This window comes from Coregonus lavaretus (assembly GCF_964263955.1).
Source record: "Coregonus lavaretus genome assembly, chromosome: 4".
Lineage (NCBI taxonomy): Eukaryota > Metazoa > Chordata > Actinopteri > Salmoniformes > Salmonidae > Coregonus > Coregonus lavaretus.
The window spans coordinates 30,053,331-30,074,261 of record NC_139991.1 but is presented as its reverse complement, the minus strand read 5'-3'; the positions used below and the strand labels follow the sequence as shown (position 1 = coordinate 30,074,261).

General features: G+C 43.0%; 1 protein-coding gene across 1 annotated transcript in view; it reads left to right on the top strand.

Moving 5' to 3' along the window:
• Nucleotides 1–20,931, top strand: part of strbp (spermatid perinuclear RNA binding protein) — a 111,815-nt gene that overhangs the window by 80,309 nt on the left and 10,575 nt on the right. Inside the window, exons 4-11 of the mRNA XM_084160923.1 lie at nt 1,962–2,299; nt 2,585–2,750; nt 4,905–5,049; nt 9,240–9,334; nt 9,865–9,960; nt 11,921–12,032; nt 12,274–12,371; nt 20,172–20,361. Of these exons, the coding sequence (XP_084017049.1) occupies nt 1,962–2,299; nt 2,585–2,750; nt 4,905–5,049; nt 9,240–9,334; nt 9,865–9,960; nt 11,921–12,032; nt 12,274–12,371; nt 20,172–20,361 (1,240 nt within the window). The remainder of the gene's footprint in view (nt 1–1,961; nt 2,300–2,584; nt 2,751–4,904; nt 5,050–9,239; nt 9,335–9,864; nt 9,961–11,920; nt 12,033–12,273; nt 12,372–20,171; nt 20,362–20,931) is intronic.

Here is a 20,931-nt window from a genome sequence, read left to right as displayed (position 1 = left end):
ATTTAGCTAAAACCTGCTAAGAAAAGAAAAACTAGCTGTTTGCAGATGTAAGAAACACAAACTAATAGTGTAATTATAGGACGCTTGTGGATTTATATTAAGAAGCAAAGTGGAAACAACATCGTTGTCATCAACACTGTTGCATGTGCTGCATTGACCATGCAGACTGAACGTAAGTGTCTTGTGGTCAAGCAACAACAAATGCGCTCCTTGAGTGACCGGGGGCGTGGTTAAGTCTGTGTGGAAAGCGGCATGGAGAGAGAGAGAGGGGAGAGAGATGACTCAAGTAAAGGTGTAAACTATAAAAAATTTACGTAACACATGGTATATCACATTTAACAAACCAAACATTAAAATACCGTTATAGAAGGTCAAGTAAAACCCAAACCGGTCCGTGCATCAATACCGGTATATACTAAAGTACGGTATACCGCCCAAGCCCTAGTTTAATCTGTGTTTGAAATTCACTGCTTGACTGAGGGACCTTACAGATAATTGTATATGTGGGGTACAGAGATGATGTAGTCATTAAAAAATAATGTTAAACATGCAACTTGTTATGTGACTTATTAAGCACATTTTTACTCCTGAACTTATTTAACAAAGGGGTTGAATACTTATTGACTCAAGACATTTCAGCTTTTACATTTTTAATGAATTTGTAAAAACATAATTCCACTTTGACATTATTGTGTATTTGTATTTGTATACAGTGGCTTGCGAAAGTATTCACCACCCTTGGCATTTGTCCTATTTTTAACCTGGAATTAAAATATATTTTTTTGGGTATTTGTATCATTTGATTTACACAACCCCCCCCCCCCCCCCCCCCCCCAAAGTCAATACTTTGTTAGAGCCACCTTTTGCAGCAATTACAGCTGCAAGTCTCTTGGGGTATGTCTCTATAAGCTTGGCACATCTAGCCACTGGGAGTTTTGCCCAGTTTCTTCAAGGCAAAACTGCTCCAGCTCCTTCAAGTTGGATGGGTTCCGCTGGTGTCCTGAATACAAAGCGTTATGTATGGGGCAAATCCAACACAACACATCACTGATTACTTCTCTTCATATTCTGAAGGCATTAACCACACACACACACACACACACACAGACACACACACGCACACACACACGCAGATACACAGACTGAAAGATCAAAAGTGCTGACAGGCATTTTAATGCCTCCCCGGCCCTATGTCAGGAGGTAGTTCAGTTTGACAGGGGTTTGGTGAGAGGTGTGTGTGTGCGTGCAAATGGAATTCAAGCTGCCAGTGGTGGCCTCTCCATACAGGGCCCCGTGTAGCTCAGTTGGTAGAGCATAGCGTTTGCAACGCCAGGATTGTGGGTTCGATTCCCACGGGGGGCCAGTATGAAAAATGTATGCACTCACTAACTGTAAGTCGCTCTGGATAAGAGCGTCTGCTAAATGACTAAAATGTAAATGTGAATGTAACTACAATACGGCCGGTTGCAGAGAGAGCAGCACAGGGCATGGTGAGGACACAGCACAGCACAGCACAGCACAGGGCAGGGTGCGAACAGAGCAGAGCAGAGCAGACAGGGCTGTTAGAGGATATGTTACCTGGGCAGACGTTTGTTTGGCCATCCGTAGAAGCTGAGGTGAGTTTGATTGATTAAAGTTTAATATGCTGCTGAATGCTTTTCTCCAGAGGTGGCCTTGGAACTACTAACGAGACGGCTGTGTTTGCAAGAAATAGAAAATAGAGAAATAGTTTGGAAATAGAGAGGGGTGTGTGTGTATGGGTGTGAGTGTGTGCCCTATAGATTTGTGTATTGTGTTTGTTGGGTGTGGGTGTGTGAGGGTTCTCTGTTCATTGTGTTTCTAACTCCCTCTCCTTCCTCCCTCCTCTCTCTTTCTCTCTCTCTCTCGCTCTTTCTTTCTTTCTTTCTTTCTTTCTTTCTCTCTCTTTTCTTTACCTCTTCTCTTTCCCCCACTCCCTACAGAGGTCCTTCCGTTCATTCGGTAATGATGACCGTCACGTCATGGCCAAACACTCCACCATCTACCCATCTTCGTCTGAACTGGAGGCGGTCCAGACCCTGGTGTCCACTGTGGAGGGTGCCCTCAAACACGTCTCTGATTGGATAGACCAGAGCAATGTCCAATCAGTGCAGAGTAACAGCCAGGCAGACGCAGCAGCCGGCCAGACAGACGGCCAGCCGAACCCCACAGACAGCACAATGACAGAGGACGGTAGTGCTGACCATGACGACGACCTTAACGATGACCCCAACGTTAGTCCCAGCGCCAGCCCAGATGACTGCACAGACATTAGCAGCAGGTGGGGTTTTGGTTCTAACTGATGCATGCTGGGATATAGGCCTATGGTGATGTGTTGCGTGTCTGCCAGGTAGACAGGAATGTGTATTGGTTCTTTTCTTTTTTCAGGTATTGAGAAATTCTGACTCTTGATGTTATGGAATTCTATTGACGACTTGATATTTATCTCTTTTCTCCAATAACTTAAGTAGTAGTACAGTTGATGTAGTTCAGTAAGTTAGTCAGTTAGTTGGTTAGTTAACCAATTCAATGTTTTGAGTGTAACCCAGCTGCCTGTTATCTTCAGGGAGCCCAGTGGAGGTGTGCTGTGTGGGGTGATGAGGATCGGCCTGGTGGCTAAAGGTCTGCTCATCAAAGAGGACATGGACCTGGAGCTGGTGCTGATGTGTAGAGATAAACCCACAGAGACACTGCTGTGCACTGTATGTGATAACCTGCCCCTGCAGATACAAGTAAGAGATATGAGAGAGACGCATGCACGCAGTACACACAAACACCAGGGTTTCCGTTAGGGCTTTTGGCCCCAAAAAAATTAATGAAAAGCCGACAATTGTTGCCGGCCAAATTGACCGGGAGTAAAAACATTCCTTTTGCAAAAGAATGCTTTTTATTAATTCATGGAAATATCAGTCGATGTAAATACATTTGGCCGTCATGCTTATCGGTGTATAGATGAATTTGCTAAATGTAGTGGAATGAAATTAGGGTCTGTGTATTTTCATTAGTCGTCATGTATCACATGCGCACAGCGTACAGAACCTATTTTGAGCGGAGTATCACTTGTCAGACAGCGCTAGAGTTGCTGCTTCAGCTCCTCTAACAGCTCGTTGCTGCTGGAGTGAAACGTGCTTTTATAAGGGCAGTCATTGCTACTCTTATCACAGCTACTCTTTTTATTTCTCAACTGGTAATTGAAGCGCCTCACCCATTCACCATTCAAGTGTATTACAGGAGTTGCATGTTCTGTTAAGATGAATTACCATCATCTAAATGTGATTTCTGTCATTCTGAGCACCGTGGGTGGATGCCCTAATGGGTTACGCACCCAATGCAAATGGGTCCGGTAAATTTGTCAAATGGATGGTCAATTAAAATCTTCCCGGTCACGTTGTCTGGCGAAAACACAAACACATGCTTGCGTGAGCATACATGTAGTCAAGGTTAACCTTAGCTACATAAACAGGTATACTTATAGGAACTGCCACTGTATACTTCCTAATCCCAAGCATACCTGTTTCTCCTCAACATATGGTCTCATATAGCTTGGTATAGAGTTCACAGGACACCCATTTCAGCATTTTCTTGGCCTTGATTTAATAATAATAATAATATGCCATTTAGCAGACGCTTTTATCCAAAGCGACTTACAGTCATGCGTGCATACATTTTTGCGTATGGGTGGTCCCGGGGATCGAACCCACTACCTCGGCGTTACAAGCACTGTGCTCTACCAGCTGAGCTACAGAGGACCACATCACATTGAGGCCTACATTTCCATTTTAACACATGCTCGTATCCATAGCCATATCAAAGCTACATTTTTGGATGTTTTCCCATGTGTCAGTGGAATGTTGTGTGAAACCTGTGGGACATTTATGGTTCTGCCCTATTACTCCAACCCCTTCCCATCTCCTCTCTCCCCCTCTTCCATGGCCCCTTCTCCCATGGCCCCCTCTCCCTTTCGCCCCTTGCGTGCCCCCTCCATGTTAAATAGCCAGTCAGAGGCATCCAGTCAGGCAGTGTCATGCGTGGTAATCATGCATCCCAGTGCCCCGAGATCCCTGTGCTTTAAATCACATCCTAATGGAATGCAGATTGGTCTTGTGTGGCTCTCTGCACAGTTACACAGCCACACCATGTCAACCTCAGCCTCACACTGAACACACTAGCTATGTATCCTTGAGTGTGTGTGTGTGTGTTTAAAAAAAAAAATGTATCTTTGGTAGTGTGTTTGTGTGTGTTTATGTCTGTGCACGGGTTTATGTATCTTTGTGTGTGTGTCAGTGTTTGTGTGTGTGTCAGTGTGTGTGTGTCTGTGTCTGTGTTTATCAGTGTGTATGGCTGTCTGAGTGCTGCTGACACAAATTCATCATCTGATCTTAAGCCGGATCACTGGGGCCAGGGGTAATTGATTCCCGTTGTATGAGAGAATAATTAATAAAAAGGACTGACACACACACATTGTGTGTGTGTGTGTGTGTGTATGTGTGTGTGTGTGTGTGGGAAGAATGCATAAAAAGGACATGCACATTGTAATTGTGTGGCTGGTATTAATACAAGGGATTATAGCAACAGAAGCAGCTTTCAGCCTCCACATCAAACAATGTTGTTTTCAATCAGGAGCCTTTTTTCTTTATTTGTTTGTATTCTCCCTCTCGCTATCTCTTCTCATAATCTGCTTTGTAAATGCATCGTCTCTGATGGTTTGTGTGTGTGTGCGTAAGTGCCTGTGTGTGAAATGTACTGTTGGTGGTTGGCCTTGCTCTTAACGGCTTTCACAGCCGAGATTGTCATGACCCAAGCCAAGGGTTTGCAGTTTGTCCGGGCTGTGACCTTTAACCCTTGACCTCTAACGCCTGCTGTTATTGATCTCTGACCCCTAACAGAAGTTAACCGAGGAGAAGTACGAGGTGCAGCGCTGTGTACCAGAGGCGGCCATCTTGGTGTGTAGTACGACGGAGCCAAAACTCACCCTGAAGGTCACCCTCACCTCCCCACAGATGAGAGAGGACAGCGACACGGACGAACAAGGTAACACACTCACGTCTGTGTCGCTACTGTTTTTGTGTTTATGTTTGTCTATTGTCTTTTTTCTCCTACGGATTAGGGGGGAAATGAAAAGAGTGTCTTTGCATGGAAGAGGGATATAGAGGGGGAGGTATTGAGGTGTGTAGGTTTGCATACGCATGTTTGTGCGCACGTGTGTGTGTGTATGATTTATGCTACTGCAGAGAGCAGCAACACTAGTGTTGTTAGCAGCACTACACTGGGACACAGTAACCTTTGATCAGAAAATATATCCATGTTCTATGGCCCTCTACCAAGCTACGCCCGTATTCCAATCCTCCTGGCTTGGGGAGACAATACATGCATAAGACAAGACGCCATATTTCCTCTACACTACCTCTTTATCAAACCTTGCACATAGTGTGCACGTACACACACACCACTCTGTAACATAACGTCATTTATCCAGCAGTCTGGGCAATATTAGGCTCAAAGCTCATGTAGTCTCAAATCTGTATTGACGTGTTTTCCTGAAAGCCAGAAGAATAGTGGTAAATGTTTAGTTGCGGTCATAGTGATTCTTCACCCTACTATGCTGCCTCAGCAGCCCTGTAGCATGTATCATGGTCAACACCAAGACTACACATTTGACCCATGGGCCTCTCTTGGCTAAACAAACAGCCACAGGGCTGGGAGAAGGAGGGGGCCAGGACAAGGCAGAGTCATAGCCCCACCCTAGAATACACGTTCTCTCTGCAGATAAGACACATTTTTACATGTACATTTTAGTCATTTAGCAGACACTCTTATCCAGAGCGACTTACAGTTAGTGAGTGCATACATTTTTTCACACCACTGTCTATCTCTCCGCTCCTCTTTCTAACCCTCTCTGTCTATCATCTCCCCCTCTCTGTTTATCTGTCTATCTTCTCCGTCTCCCTGGGCCCTCACTAACCATGACTAAGTAAGATGAGGTTCGCGTGAGACCAAAGAAACCATACAGAAAAGACCAGTGTGAACTTGAGTACTTCAACTTCATCTTTGTCCTCTGTCTTACTAACACGGACCTGATCGACACCCAACCACCACATTCCTTTCTTTCCTTTTTCGCCATCACAGTCTCCATCTCTCTCACTCCTCCTTCATCTCTTGTACTATTTCACATACTCGGGTTGTTTCTCACTTTGAGACAACAAGCTGTCCACTGTAAAGTGATGTTGTGAGTGCCGAACCATTGCTAAATAACATCCCTCAAAAGGGTTATAAAATGGCAGCAGTTACTGTCCTATCTATCCTCCTCTGTCTGTGGTAGCCTACTGGAGGGGAGTGTGGTGTGTTTGTAATTGGGAAGAGGAGATGGGCGTGAGGTAGGGGTTGCATCCCAAATAGCACCCTATTCCCTATATAGTGCACTACTTTTGACCAGGGCTCCATACTCAGACAGCGAGGGAGAGGGAGAAATCTAGACCCGACAAATCAATAGCGGAGCCAGGAACGCACCCATCCATCGTGGTGCTGGTCTATCCTGCTCGACAGTAAGGTCTGAGTGAGAGATGAGAGATGACACGGGGGCGGCTGTAGATCAAGGGGAACTATCCCTCCCGTACCCGTCGTATTTCCAGCGAGCGAGGGGCGGGTCAAGGGCCCTGTCGCAGTGAGGAACGGCTCAGTATCACACAGCAACTCATTGGCAACAGGAACTCATCACAGCAATTGGTATGAACCCAGGCTGCATCAGTCTGGGTGGCTGTCTGTAAACAGTGTGTCTGTACTCTGTCTGTAGTGTGTCTGTACACAGTCTGTACATAGCTTAAAGAACATGGCCAGCTCCAGAGTCTAGTACCGTTGATTAGAAGATGAGGCACGACACTCTCTCCATTATAATTAAAATATATATATATATATATAAAGATTAAACAAAGTGTGATGTTTTGGTCTCAGCAGACCTTCGTTCGACATAGATCTAAGAGTGTAATATCACCCGCTGTGCCTTGCCTGGATGGTCATTTGTATGAACCCACCATCAGTCCCAGTGCTGTCTGTACTCAGCTAAAAGAACGTGACCATTTCAAAAGTCTAATATTGCCCTCTGGATATCTAATATCCCTTCTGGATGGCAAGCTGCATTGAGAGCCACTCCATTGCAATAGATAGATATGCACTGCTGCTGTATATATTCTATTAAGATCGATAGGCAATGCTTTATATATGCTATTAGGCAATGTTTATCGAACTTATTACGGTGCAGAATGTAACAATGTCAAGTTTCAATAAGTGCCCTTTCTGACACAGCTTTTTTCATCCTTAATGGAATGATCAATTATACTACTGCTCTCTTATTTGATGTGTTCAGATCAATGTATAGATTTCACAATTGTTCCGTAATGTAATTCATAATCAATCATTCATGTGAAGGAGGGTAGTGATTTATTTTCAACCAGATTTAGATATGGCAATACAAACCTTGAATTTGTCTCAAGACGACAAGTTAACGCTTTCTGTTGGATAAACCTGTATTTGTAAGTGTTGGTTGGAGCACTGAAATCCATTTCAAAGAGCCATTCATAACCTCAACAAGAGCTCGGTGTGTAGCTGAGTAGAGTGGTCTGACTGAGGAGAGATGATGAGAGAGAGAGAACGGAGGAGAGAGGGTTAGAGAGAGAGAGAGATCGGGAGAGAGGGAAGGAGAAGATTGGAGTGAGTGAAATTAACCTGTGTAAAGCCTTGAGTGGCCCCATGTAGCGATGATAAACTATTGTCCTCTCACTCCACACAGAGGGTAGAGGAGCTGGTGCAGTAGCTACATAGCTGGGGGTGTTGAACAGTGGAATGGCAGGAGAGATAACCAGTATGGTCTAGAAAAATGGTAGGCTACTTTATTAATCCATACGAGTCGCCCTGTTTTTCCTTGCTCCATACTCAGTGTACTGAAGCTGGTACAATACCTGGGCCTGCTGTATGATAAAGTAGCAGGACAAATGCTGCAGATATTATGATTAGAATATAGTTTTAGGTCTGTTTTTCTCTTTTCTGCACTCATCAAGCTATGGGCCAGTTTCTCTGGAACATTGAGTACAGAGAGCGCTGCGACTATTTCCCCTGCTCTCTGCTTTGTGGAGGCATTGTAATAACCCACTCCAGATGCATCTGAGCACAGACACACAGACACACACACACACACAAAGATTCCTGTTGCGGACCTGCTGCTTGAGTGCATGGAGAGGAATGGAGTGGAATTTACTAATGCTCGTTGTAATGAGATTATTCTGAAATAACAAGTGCTTTTACATTTACATTTTAGTCATTTAGCAGACGCTCTTATCCAGAGCGACTTACAGGAGCAATTAGGGTTAAGTGCCTTGCTTAAGGGCACATCGACAGATTTTTCACCTAGTCGGCTCGGGGATTAGAACCAGCGACCTTTCGGTTACTGGCACAACGCTCTTACCCACTAAGCTACCTGCCGCCCCATTGTCTTATCCTAATAACCCTAGCCTTGCCTGGTGTCCCAGACACATTTTGTCTGATCATATAAATAGATGTCCTGGAAATATGGGTGGCAGTGAACAGGATATATTTTTTTAATTATATGAAAATTATTGAGAATATTTATCTTACTTTGTTCTGGAAATGTGGATGGCTCTTCTAAGATACTTTAGAAGGAATGGAGGTTCTAACTAACTGAACAGCTCTTCTCATGCAACTACACCACAATCCCATTAATCTCTGTTAATCTGACACAGCCAATCAGATCATCAGGATGCTCATCCTCAGCCAATCATTCGCTGTGCTCTGACAGAACTTTGCCTTGGTCAACGTGTGTGTCCCTCTGTCGTGTGTGTTGCCCAATTACAAATGGACCCCTAGCCCCTACACCCTAGGCACTTCGCTTGATCTGAGAAGATTGCAGAGATGTAAGCAATATGCTGAAAACGTACACTTACCTACACCTCTCCAATCCTCCTAGATCATACGTCTTGGAGGTATGGGCTATGGTTCGATTTGGGATTAGGAATGTATGTGTCTGGGCGTCTTCGGGATCGACTATATCGCAGTCGGTGACCGCAGACTGACTGTTCTACAATGAGTGGTCAGTCGAAGAGTCAGTAGTCGGTCAGTAGTCGACTGCAATACAGTCGATCTCAAACACACACTTGTGTGTGTGTTCTACTTTATGTTATATATATATATATATCCCATTCTTATTTCACCAGTGGAGGGTGTTGAGCTGACAGACCCTGCAGACATGCTGGACAGGCACAGATGCCTGGTGGCCCTGGCGGCTCTGCGACATGCCAAATGGTTCCAGGTTGGCTCTCAGTTCTACTTAACCTCTCCATTGTTATTGTAGCCTTATGATCACTTGAAAATTAATGAATGAATGAATCAAATAAATTAATCAAAATACATAATTTATTTGAAATGGCAGCTATCTGCAAACTATAATAAAAAATAAATAAAATATCTCATACAAAAATGACTCATTCATTGAATCGCTCAATCATGCTCTGTGTAGTATAATAGCCTACATGCAGAGAGATATGAGGCTACAAAAGCAATTGTTACACTTTTGTTTCTTTTGGCTTTTTCGAAACCTGCCTGACTGTCATATGCTTCCTTCAACCTTTTTTCTCCTCTCTCAACCAAACCTTTATTTGCAGACTAGAACTAATATTCCTCAAGTTTATAATTCAACCACTTCTCTAGTGACAGTCTGTACAGCATTATTCTAAGCCAAATCAAATCTTGCGCTAGCTAAATATGAATGTGGGTCTATTGCACTCCTCTGGTAGTGTGTGTAAGCATCAGTGTTACCTTCCCTCTCTTCTCCGACTCCAGGCCAGAGTAAACGGGTTGAAGTCGTGTGTCATCATCCTCAGGATCCTGAGAGACATGTGCAATAGATTACCAGCCTGGGAGCCGCTGAAAGGATGGGTAAGTCTGTCTGTCTCTGTCTGTCTGTCTGTACTGTAGTTCGCTCACTTAGCTTATTTCCAGTCGCCCCGTGAAAAGGCATTGTATTAGAAAAATAAGAAACTCCAGCATACTAGTATTGTTGAATACTCCACAAACAATGTAATGTGTATCTCAGACTAAACATATACTGGTATCTCAGACCAAACATATACTGGTGTCTCAGACCAAACATATACTGGTGTCTCAGACCAAACATATACTGGTGTCTCAGACCAAACATATACTGGTGTCTCAGACCAAACATACACTACCAGTCAAATGTTTGGACACACCTACTCATTCAAGGGTTTTTCTTTATTTTTTACATTGTAGAATAATAGGGAAGACATAAAAACTATGAAATAACACATATGGAATCATGTAGTAACCAAAAAAGTGTTAAACAAATCAAAATATATTTTATATTTGAAATTCTTCAAATAGCCACCCTTTGCCTTGATGACAGCTTTGCACACTCTTGGCATTATCTCAACCAGCTTCATGAGGTAGTCACCTGGAATGCATTTCAATTAACAGGTGTGCCTTCTTAAAAGTTAATTTGTGGAATTTATTTTCTTCTTAATGCGTTTGAGCCAATCAGTTGTGTTGTGACAAGGTAGGGGTGGTATACAGAAGATAGCCCTATTTGGTAAAAGACCAAGTCCATATTATGGCAAGAACAGCTCAAATAAGCAAAGAGAAACGACAGTCCATCATTACTTTAAGACATGAAGGTCAGTCAATACGGAACATTTCAAGAAGTTTCTTCAAGTGCAGTCGCAAAAACCATCAAGCGCTATGATGAAACTGGCTCTCATGAGAACCACCACAGGAATGGAAGACCCATATTTACCTCTGCTGCAGAGGATAAGCTCAATAGAGTTACCAGCCTCAGAAATTGCAGCCCAAATAAATGCTTCGCAGAGTTCAAGTAACAGACACATCTCAACCTCAACTGTTCGGAGGGGACTGTGTGAATCAGGCCTTCATGGTCGAATTGCTGCAAAGAAATCACTGCTAAAGGACACCAATAATAAGAAGAGACCTGCTTGGGCCAAAAAACACGAGCAATGGACAATAGACCGGTGGAAATGTGTCCTTTGTCCAAATGTGAGATTTTTGGGAGACGTGGTGTGTGTGAACGGATAACTCTGCATGTGTATTTCCCACCGTAAAGCATGGAGGAGGAGGTGTTATGGTGTGGGGGTGCTTTGCTGGTGACACTGTCTGTGATTTATTTAGAATTCAAGGCACACTTAACCAGCATGGCTACCACAGCATTCTGCAGCGATACGCCATCCTATCTGGTTTGGACTATCATTTGTTTTTCAACAGGACAATGACCCAACACACCTCCAGGCTGTGTAAGGGCTATTTTACCAAGAAGGAGAGTGATGGAGTGCTGCATCAGATGATCTGGCCTCCACAATCCCCCGACCTCAACCCAATTGAGATGGTTTGGGATGAGTCGGATGGCATAGTGAAGGAAAAGCAGCCAACAAGTGATCAGCATATGTGGGAACTCCTTCAAGACTGTTGGAAAAGCATTCCAGGTTGAGAGAATGAGCAATGTGCAAAGCTGTCATCAAGGCAAAGGGTGGCTATTTGAAGAATCTCAAATATAAAATATATCTTGATTTGTTTAACACTTTTTTGATTACTACATGACTCCATATGTGTTATTTCATAGTTTTGATGTCTTCACAATTATTCTACAATGTAGAAAATAGTAAAAAATAAAGAAAAACCCTTGCATGAGTAGGTGAGTCCAAACTTTTGACTTGTATTGTATACTAGTGTCTCAGACCAAACATATACTGGTGTTTCAGACCAAACATATACTGGTGTTTCAGACCAAACATATACTGGTTTGTGTGCCACTAACAGCTGAACTGATCTCACTGTCCTTGCTTTATCTTGGTCTTGGTATCTCCCCCAGCCCCTGGAGCTGATCTGTGAGAAGGCCATAGCCACGTGTAACCGGCCGCTGGGTGCAGGGGAGGCCCTCCGTAGGGTCATGGAGTGTCTCGCCTCAGGAATCCTCCTTCCAGGTACAGTACATACCTGTCTCTCTTTGTCTCTGTCTCTCTCTCTTTCTGCCTTTCACTTTCCCTGTTACAAACTGACATGGGAAAAAACAAACCTGTTATTACTTTCAAATAATTTGATGAAGTCATAACTCATTAGTATTGAATGATGTAGGAATCAGAGGCTCATTTAGTTAACCTGGGGGAGCAGGTTGAAAAAAGGTTGAATGATATTAAGATTTCCTTGTCTACTTGCGATCCCCAGGAGGACCAGGGTTACACGACCCATGTGAGAAGGAGCTGACCAACACCCTAACGGCCATGACAGACGAGGAGGCAGAGGCCATCACCTACAGCGCACAGGTAAAACCTCACCTCATACCTGTGGAATCCCCATGCTAATGCCTAGGCTCTTTGGCTCAGAGGGGTAACCATGTCTTGTGGCTTGCGTGGGACCCAGGTTTGAACCCAGACAGTTTTTGGTATTTTCAGGTAGCAGTTCTGGGCAATGTTCCCTCAATTTTATTCCCGGCACTGAGCAGATTTCAGGTCTGCTGAGTGCAAACTTGAACATTGTGAAAATTCTGTGCAACATCCAGCGCACGTTTACTGTGAACATTGAGGCTGTACCCACTTTAAGTTACAGAGAATCAGACATATTATGCTACCCTCTGCCTATTGGCTACTTAGCTTATTCAAGACCGTCTCAAAATACAACACTGCCCCTTTAAGACAAAAAAAAGCTCTTTAACCAACTCACATTTCAAAGATGTCTAGAAATGTACATGTTTTGTGCTCTTGTAGCAGTCACTCCCCCATTGCTGACTACAAATGATCTATAACTGGGATAATAACTCACTAACTAGCAAAGGATATTATCAAATGTGCACACTTGGCTTCATGCAGCTCTTGCTTTGATCTCAAAACATCTACTTACAGTTGCTCATACTGTAAACACAATCAAGTTCAAAGTGAATGGCACATATCCATATATGTCAATGGTCTATTTGCATATAGGCCTACTGCAGCACTGATTGGTTATGCCGCACCAGTCTGCGTAGAGTACGGACTGAGTCTTACATGTCAATGCAATAGAATCCTACTCCAATGTATGGCTGGGCGGTATAGCGTACTTTACGATATACCGGTATTGATGCACGACTGGTTTGGGTTTTTACTTTACCTTCTATAATGGTATTTAAATGTTTGGTTTGTTAAATGTGATACGCTGTGTGTAACGTCCATTTTTATAGTTTACTTAGCTACTTCAGTCATCTCTCTCAGCTCTCTCTCCATGCCGCTTTCCACACAGACCTAGCCCCGCCTCCTGTCACTCAAGGAGCACATTTGTTGTTCCTCGACCCCTACACTTGCATTCAGTCTGCATGGTCAATGCAGCGCATGCAACAATGTTGATGACAACGATACTGTTTTCACTTGACTTCTTAATATGAATCCACTAGCGTTCTATAATTACACTATTAGTTTGTGTTTCTTACATCTGCAAACAGCTAGTTTTATTTTCTTAGCAAGTTGGGCCTAAATCTTGTTAGCCGCTAATACTAATTGCTAGCTAGCTAATAAATGTACTGAGTCAGTGCCAGACAGCCTGATATTACCAGTGATGGTGTAGACCTAAATCAGCATGTTGTTTATGCAACAGTATCTTCTAAATCAAAGAGGAATACGCGAAGCAAGAATATGTTAGCTACGTGAAGTAGCTAAGAGAAAACATTAAATGTAGCCAAAGATGATAGGGTCCCCTAGGAAACACTTGTCAACAATTTAGTTCCTATCCTATCACAATAACTCCTCCCTGGCATTTTCATTCGTTGTCATGTCAAACAACACTGTATTCGAAGTGCCCACTATTATCTTCTAACTATAGAATTAGAATAATCGTTCTGTTTCCATGATTCCAACAGTTCAGCCAAGTGTTTTGCTCTAAATCGCAAGTCAAATCGCAATTGCAACATTTGGTTATAAAAATGGCCTAGATTGTTAGCCTACATCGTGCAGCCCTACGTGGCAGTGTGGAAATTATCTCAAATGAGTGCAGGAAATGCAGAAATGGATGAAAATCCTGAAAATTAAAATATTGGTTGAAGTTGAATTGAACAGTATAAAACAATCAGAATGGAGAAATACCCATTGAAATCACTTAGAATGTATGTGTCGCCACCTTAGGGCCACGCACTACTCATAAAGCAAATTTAGAACTTTTATTATTCAAAAACATAAAATGGGAAAACTCTAGAAAGTTCAATCTCGTGCTTCTCTGCGCAGGCTGATATTTCTTCAGCGTGGCAGCTTAGAGGGAACATTAGTACTGGGTAGTCTCAGAGCAGAACTCGATACTGTCCATGGTGTGAGTGTTTAGTGTTGAGATCAGCCGGGGGCTCCAGCCAGTCTTATCTCATCTGTAGCCTGGAGATTACACTCCTGTCAGACAGGGGAAACCCTCTTTAAGATGCTCTTCTCTGCACTTATCTGGGCTCTGAGCTGTGTGGAGAGGGGGATAGAACATCACTGTTATATACCACACACACACACACACACACACACACACACACACACACACACACCTCATCAATCCAACACCTCGGCCCCCCACCCAGGAGCTTTACCTTGATGATAAGCGTGGGAAACCACTGCCATGGCAACCCATGAATCCTGCCTCTGTACACCTCTGTAAAAACGAATTCTGATTGGCTGCGCCCCTTCCCAGTCATGTGAAATCCATAGATTAGGGCCTCATTTATTTATTTAAATTGACTGCTTTCCTTAGATGAACTGTAATCATTGAAATATTTGCATGTTGCGTTTATATTTTTGTTCAGCAGACAAGACACTCTTATTTACCGAGCCCTTATCACTGTCAAGACACCTATTTAATAGTTTTAAAAAAGCATATCGTAATATAACAGAATAAAATAGAACTGAATATTTTTCCAAATGAAAAAAGTTGCCAGTGCAAAGTGATGCACATCTCAAGTCTGGAACAGTTATTCTCAAAGAGTGATCATTTCAAACGGGGCTCAATTTGGCAAGTTGAAAGAAGAAAAAAAATCTGCGTTACAAACCAAAATCTGTTTTCTTTTCGATATACAGACGTTTGATTTAGTTTATTCTACCGTTTTTTAACATTTTTCTAAATGTATTAACAATTCCAAATTGAACACTGCATGGTGATGAATTACGGCCATACCATCTGTTTGGTGAGTAAGCCTATGCTTAATGATTCTGATGAAAATATGCATTTTCTCTTTATCAAACTAATGTTTTTGTGTATTTTCAGTTTGGGGGGTTATAGTCTAGGCTAACCAATTCTAAATGGCACTAGCAGTTTGCAAATTAGCCTAAGCGGAAAATAGACTAAACGCAATTATTCAGAAATTGCAGCTCGTTGTTGGAACCCCTTGACTTATTCCACATTTTGTTGTGTTACAGCCTGAATTCAAAATGGATTAAATTGATGTTTTTCTCTCACCCATCTACACACAATACCCCATAATGACAAAGTGAAAACATGTTTTTAGAAAATGATATACAGAAATATCTAATTTATATAAGTATTCACACCCCTGAGTCAATACTTTGTAGAAGCACCTTTGGCAGCGATTACAGCTGTGAGTCTTGCAACTCGAGGATGCAATGGCGTGCGTGCTTCTTATCGAATTCCAATTTGCACATGTACTTTTCCTCAGCCAACAAGACGAGCAACGAACAGCAAAATCACTAGCCTATGTCAATCTACTATAATAGAAAAGTTTAGGCTACCTATTATATTGGTCAGCTTATCGATAAAGAAATAGCCTATTCTAAACAGACTCTGGGACAGTTGTGGGACGATAGATCCCAAATTCATACAACCAGTAGGCCTAGGCTACATCAAATAACTTTAAAAAGCAATGAGTCTGATGCAACAGATCAGAACGTTTAGCTTAAAATGTTGATCAACTATTATTTCTTCACATTATAAGCGCAGCAATAGGCTACCAGTTGAGAAATAAAAATAGTAGCTATTTTTAATCGTGGCCATTAAAACAGTTTTTAACACACGATTGCATTTAGAATTGTTGCGCAGCAGCAACAAACATTTTGTTTGAGGAGCTGTAGCACAGCTCTCACGCTGTCTGACAGATTTTCTGCTGAAACTAGTATCTGTATGCCGTGCACATGTGATAAATAAGATACATAACAACTAACAACTAACGAAAATACACGCGCCAATTCAATTCCACTACATTAGGCCTATGCAAAGCATCCTATAGACCGATAAATATGACGGGTCAAATGTATTTACATGTACTGGTTTTTCAATCAATTAATAGGCAAAAAGCCAGCTATTACCGGCTAACAGAAACCCTGGCGTGTGTGTGTGTGCTCCACTAAGCCGGGTTAGGAATAGAGAGGGAGTGAGCTGCATGTCTGAGTGGATCTTCCTGCCCTCTCCTTTGTAGGAAGGTGAAACGGCAATGGAATGTCAATGTGGCTAATTGTATTGTAGTAGATACATGGTTAGATAGGAGAGAGATAGGATAGAGAGCGGCTCTGGGAATGAGGTAAAGCAACGCTGCATATGAATATCTGAGTGTTTCCTTAGCGCCTCTGATATATTTGCATTAGGAAATTGACTCTGGAGCTCAAGTTTCAAGTGTTATTGTCAGATGCACAAGTACAGTGAAATACCTTTCTTGCAAGCTCCTTCCCAACAATACAGTAATCAATATCAGTAGTACTAAATATACAAATAAAAAGTAGAACAAAAACACACAAGCAATAGAAATAAGAAGAACACAAGAAAGTAAGTGAGCTATATACAGGGTCAGTGCCAGGGTCAGTGCCAATACAATATTTATAGCCCACAGGGGTGCGTGCTTAGTCCCCTCCTGTACTCCCTGTTCACCCACGACTGCGTGGCCAAGCACGACTCCAAAACCATCATTACGTTTTCTGATGACACAACGGTGGTAGGCCTGATCCCCGACAACGATGAGACAGCCTATAGGGTGGAGGTCAGAGACCTGGCAGTGTGGTGAACAGGGCTGTAGTGCAGCGGTCGAGAGTTTCAAGTTCCTTGGTGTCCACATCACCAACAAACTATCATGGTCCAAACACACCAAGACAGTTGTGAGGAGGGCACAACAATGCCTTTTCCCCCTCAGGAGACTGAAAAGATTTGGCATGGGTCCCCAAAGTTCTACAGCTGCACCATTGAGAGCATCCTGACCGGTTGCATCACCGCCTGGTATGGCAACTGCTCGGCATTCGACCGTAAGGTGCTCAAGAGGGTAGTGCGTACAGCCCAGTACCTCACTGGGGCCAAGCTTCCTGCCGTCCAGGACCTATATACTAGGCGGTGTCAGAGGAAGGCCCAAAAAATTGTCAAAGACTCCAGTCAACCAAGTCATAGACTGTTCTCTCTGCTACCTCATGGCAAGCGGTACCGGAGTGCCAAGTCTAGGTCCAAAAGGCTCCTTAACAGCTTCTACCCCCAAGCCATAAGACTGCTGAACAATTAATCAAATGGCCACCCGGACTATTTGCATTTCCTATTTTGTTGCCTTACATCCTGGAATTAAAATTGATTTTTGGGGGGTTTGTATCATTTGATTTACACAACATGCCTACCACTTTGAAGATGCAAAATATATTTTATTGTGAAACAAACAAGAAATAAGACAAAAAAACACAACTTGAGCGTGCACAACTATTCACCCCCCCCCCCCCCCCCCCCCAAAGTCAATACTTTGTAGAGCCACCTTTTGCAGCAATTACAGTTGCAAGTCTCTTGGGGTATATCTGTATAAGCTTGGCACATCTAGCCTCTGGGATTTTTGCCCATTCTTCAAGGCAAAACTGCTCCAGCTCCTTCAAGTTGGATGGGTTCCGCTGGTGTACAGCAATCTTTAAGTCATACAGGCCATTCCAAGACGTTTAAATGTTTCCCCTTAAACCACTCAAGTGTTGCTTTAGCAGTATGCTTAGGGTCATTGTCCTGCTGGAAGGTGAACCTCCGTCCCAGTCTCAAATCTCTGGAAGACTGAAACAGGTTTCCCTCAAGAATTTCCCTGTATTTAGCGCCATCCATCATTCCTTCAATTCTGACCAGTTTCCCAGTCCCTGCCGATGAAAAACATCCCCACAGCATGATGCTGCCACCACCATGCTTCACTGTGGGGATGGTGTTCTCGGGGTGATGAGAGGTGTTGGGTTTGCGCCAGACAAAGCGTTTTCCTTGATGGCCAAAAAGCTCAATTTTAGTCTCATCTGACCAGAGTACCTTCTTCCATATGTTTGGGGAGTCTCCCACATGCCTTTTGGCGAACACCAAATGTGTTTGCTTATTTTTTTCTTTAAGCAATGGCTTGTTTCTGGCCACTCTTCCGTAAAGCCCAGCTCTGTGGAGTGTACGGCTTAAAGTGGTTCTATGGACAGATACTCCAATCTCCGCTGTGGAGGTTTGCAGCTCCATCAGGGTTATCTTTGGTCTCTTTGTTGCCTCTCTGATTAATGCCCTCCTTGCCTGGTCCATGAGTTTTGGTGGGCGGCCTTCTCTTGGCAGGTTTGTTGTGGTGCCACATTCTTTCAATTTTTTTATAATGGATTTAATGGTGCTCCGTGGGATGTTCAAAGTTTCAGATATTTTTTTATAACCCAACCCTGATCTGTACTTCTCCACAACTTTGTCCCTGACCTGTTTGGAGAGCTCCTTGGTCTTCATGGTGCCGCTTGCTTGGTGGTGCCCCTTGCTTAGTGGTGTTGCAGACTCTGGGGCCTTTCAGAACAGGTGTATATATACTGAGATCATGTGACACTTAGATTGCACACAGGTGGACTTTATTTAACTAATTATGTGACTTCTGAAGGTAATTGGTTGCACCAGATCTTATTTAGGGGCTTCATAGCAAAGGGGGTGAATACATATGCACGCACCTCTTTTCCGTTATTTATTTTTTTGCATTTTTTGAAACATGTTATTTTTAAAATTTCACTTCACCAATTTGGACTATTTTATGTATGTCCATTACATGAAATCCAAATAAAAATCAATTTAAATTACAGGTTGTAATGCAACAAAATAGGAAAAACGCCAAGGGGGATGAATACTTTTGCAAAGCACTGTATATAGCCTTGTTATTGTTATTTTATTCTGTAACTTATTATTATTAATTTAGTATATATTTTCTTAACTCTATTTCCTTAAAACTGCATTGTTAGTTAAGTGCTTGTAAATAAGCATTCCACGGTAAGGTCTACACCTGTTGTATTCGGCGCTTGTGACAAATACAATTTGATTTGATTTGATTTTTGATTTCAGTGTGCAGGGATACTGGAGTGAGATGGCTCATACTGTTTTTGTGTGTGCGTGTGTGCGTTTTAACGTAGGAAATATTTTAATGTAGGAAAGCTAGTGCTGCTTCTCATTTAATTTCTCTCAGTGAGGGACAGTTGGTGCCAAACTGCCAATCACAATATAGGCCTGTCTCCCTCCATACATAGTCATACTGTACATAGTGATCCATGGCCCAGTGCCTTCTCTATACCACTCAACTCAGCCAAAGAGAAGTGCAGCTCAAATCATCTGCTTGTATTGTTTACCTGGGGTTAGTACTGGAGCCACTGTTGCTAAGTAACGGCAGTGACTATTGGGTGAGTGCGATGGAAGTTGTTGCTGAATAGGCTATTGTACATAAAAACAAACAAAAGTAAAATCATTTGATTTCTGTAAATGGGATCAATGAACCACAGAGATTAGATCTGTTTGTTTTGTTAGTTGTTTCTCTCACTGTTTCTGTCTGTCTGTGTATGTATGTTTCTCTCCTCTCTTTGTTAATCATGAGGCTGTAGAGGGGCTTAGACAGATTAGCAGAGACAAGGCTCAAACCCCCATCACCAGGGGGGAATGTGTGATCCGGAGTCGGCAGCTCTACCACTAGACCAGACTCCATGCCTGTCTGTGTATCTGTCACTTTCATTCCTCACCTGTCTGTGTGCTTTGTTAGTTGTCTCTTTCTGTTTGCATCTGTCCTGTCTGTCTCTTTCCATCCACACCTGTCTGTCAGTCCTTCTGTCTCTTCCACTCCTCTTTTCCTCCGCTGTCTGTTGTGTCTTGGTTTCTTTCTCTCCTCACCGATCTGCTGTGTCTCTCTGTTCCAGCATGCTCTGAGACTGATGGCGTTCAGTCACATCTACAAGGTGCTGGAGATGGACCCTCTCCCCTCTAGTAAACCCTCCCAGAAGTACCCCTGGTCAGACAAGGAGGGCTCAGGGCTGAAGAGGCCGTACGAGGACGGGTCCACGGATGACAAAGACCTCATCAAGAAGATGAAGAGGAACCTGAGGAAAGGTCAGCCCTGCCTCCCTGACACCTGACCGCTGACCCTGCTCTGTTATGTGACCTGGGAGAAGTTCCCTCCCTGGGTCATGTGATAATATGTGATAAGATAAAGATAAAAAGTAGTAAGTAATAAACTTAATTGTCCACGGAAATGTGTCTCGGACAATTAGGGCCAGTAGTTTCTCTAGTTTGTTACTTGTAACATAGCTATGGTTTTTAGTTTTTACTGGTCAGCAGAAACCTCTGGCCCTTTATAAGTCAAGACTCCAAAGGCTTCATGGTCCTGATGATAGCAGTTGTCTAAACTTTCTAGAAGTCCAGTCACATTCTCCTATAGATTGAGGAAATGTTTGAGTCCTGGAGAGAAAGAGGAACTCATTTCCTTCTGTTCTAAACCAACACCATATGACTGGACTGGAGGTGTTTTCTCTCTCTCTATAAAATACATGAAACCTACATCTAACCCTCCTTTCTTAGCCTGGTCCAGGATCTGTTTGTCCTGTAAAGCCAACTCCCATGGTCATTGTCATTACCAAACCTTTCCATAGGAGTTGGCTATAGAGCACGAACAGGTCTGGG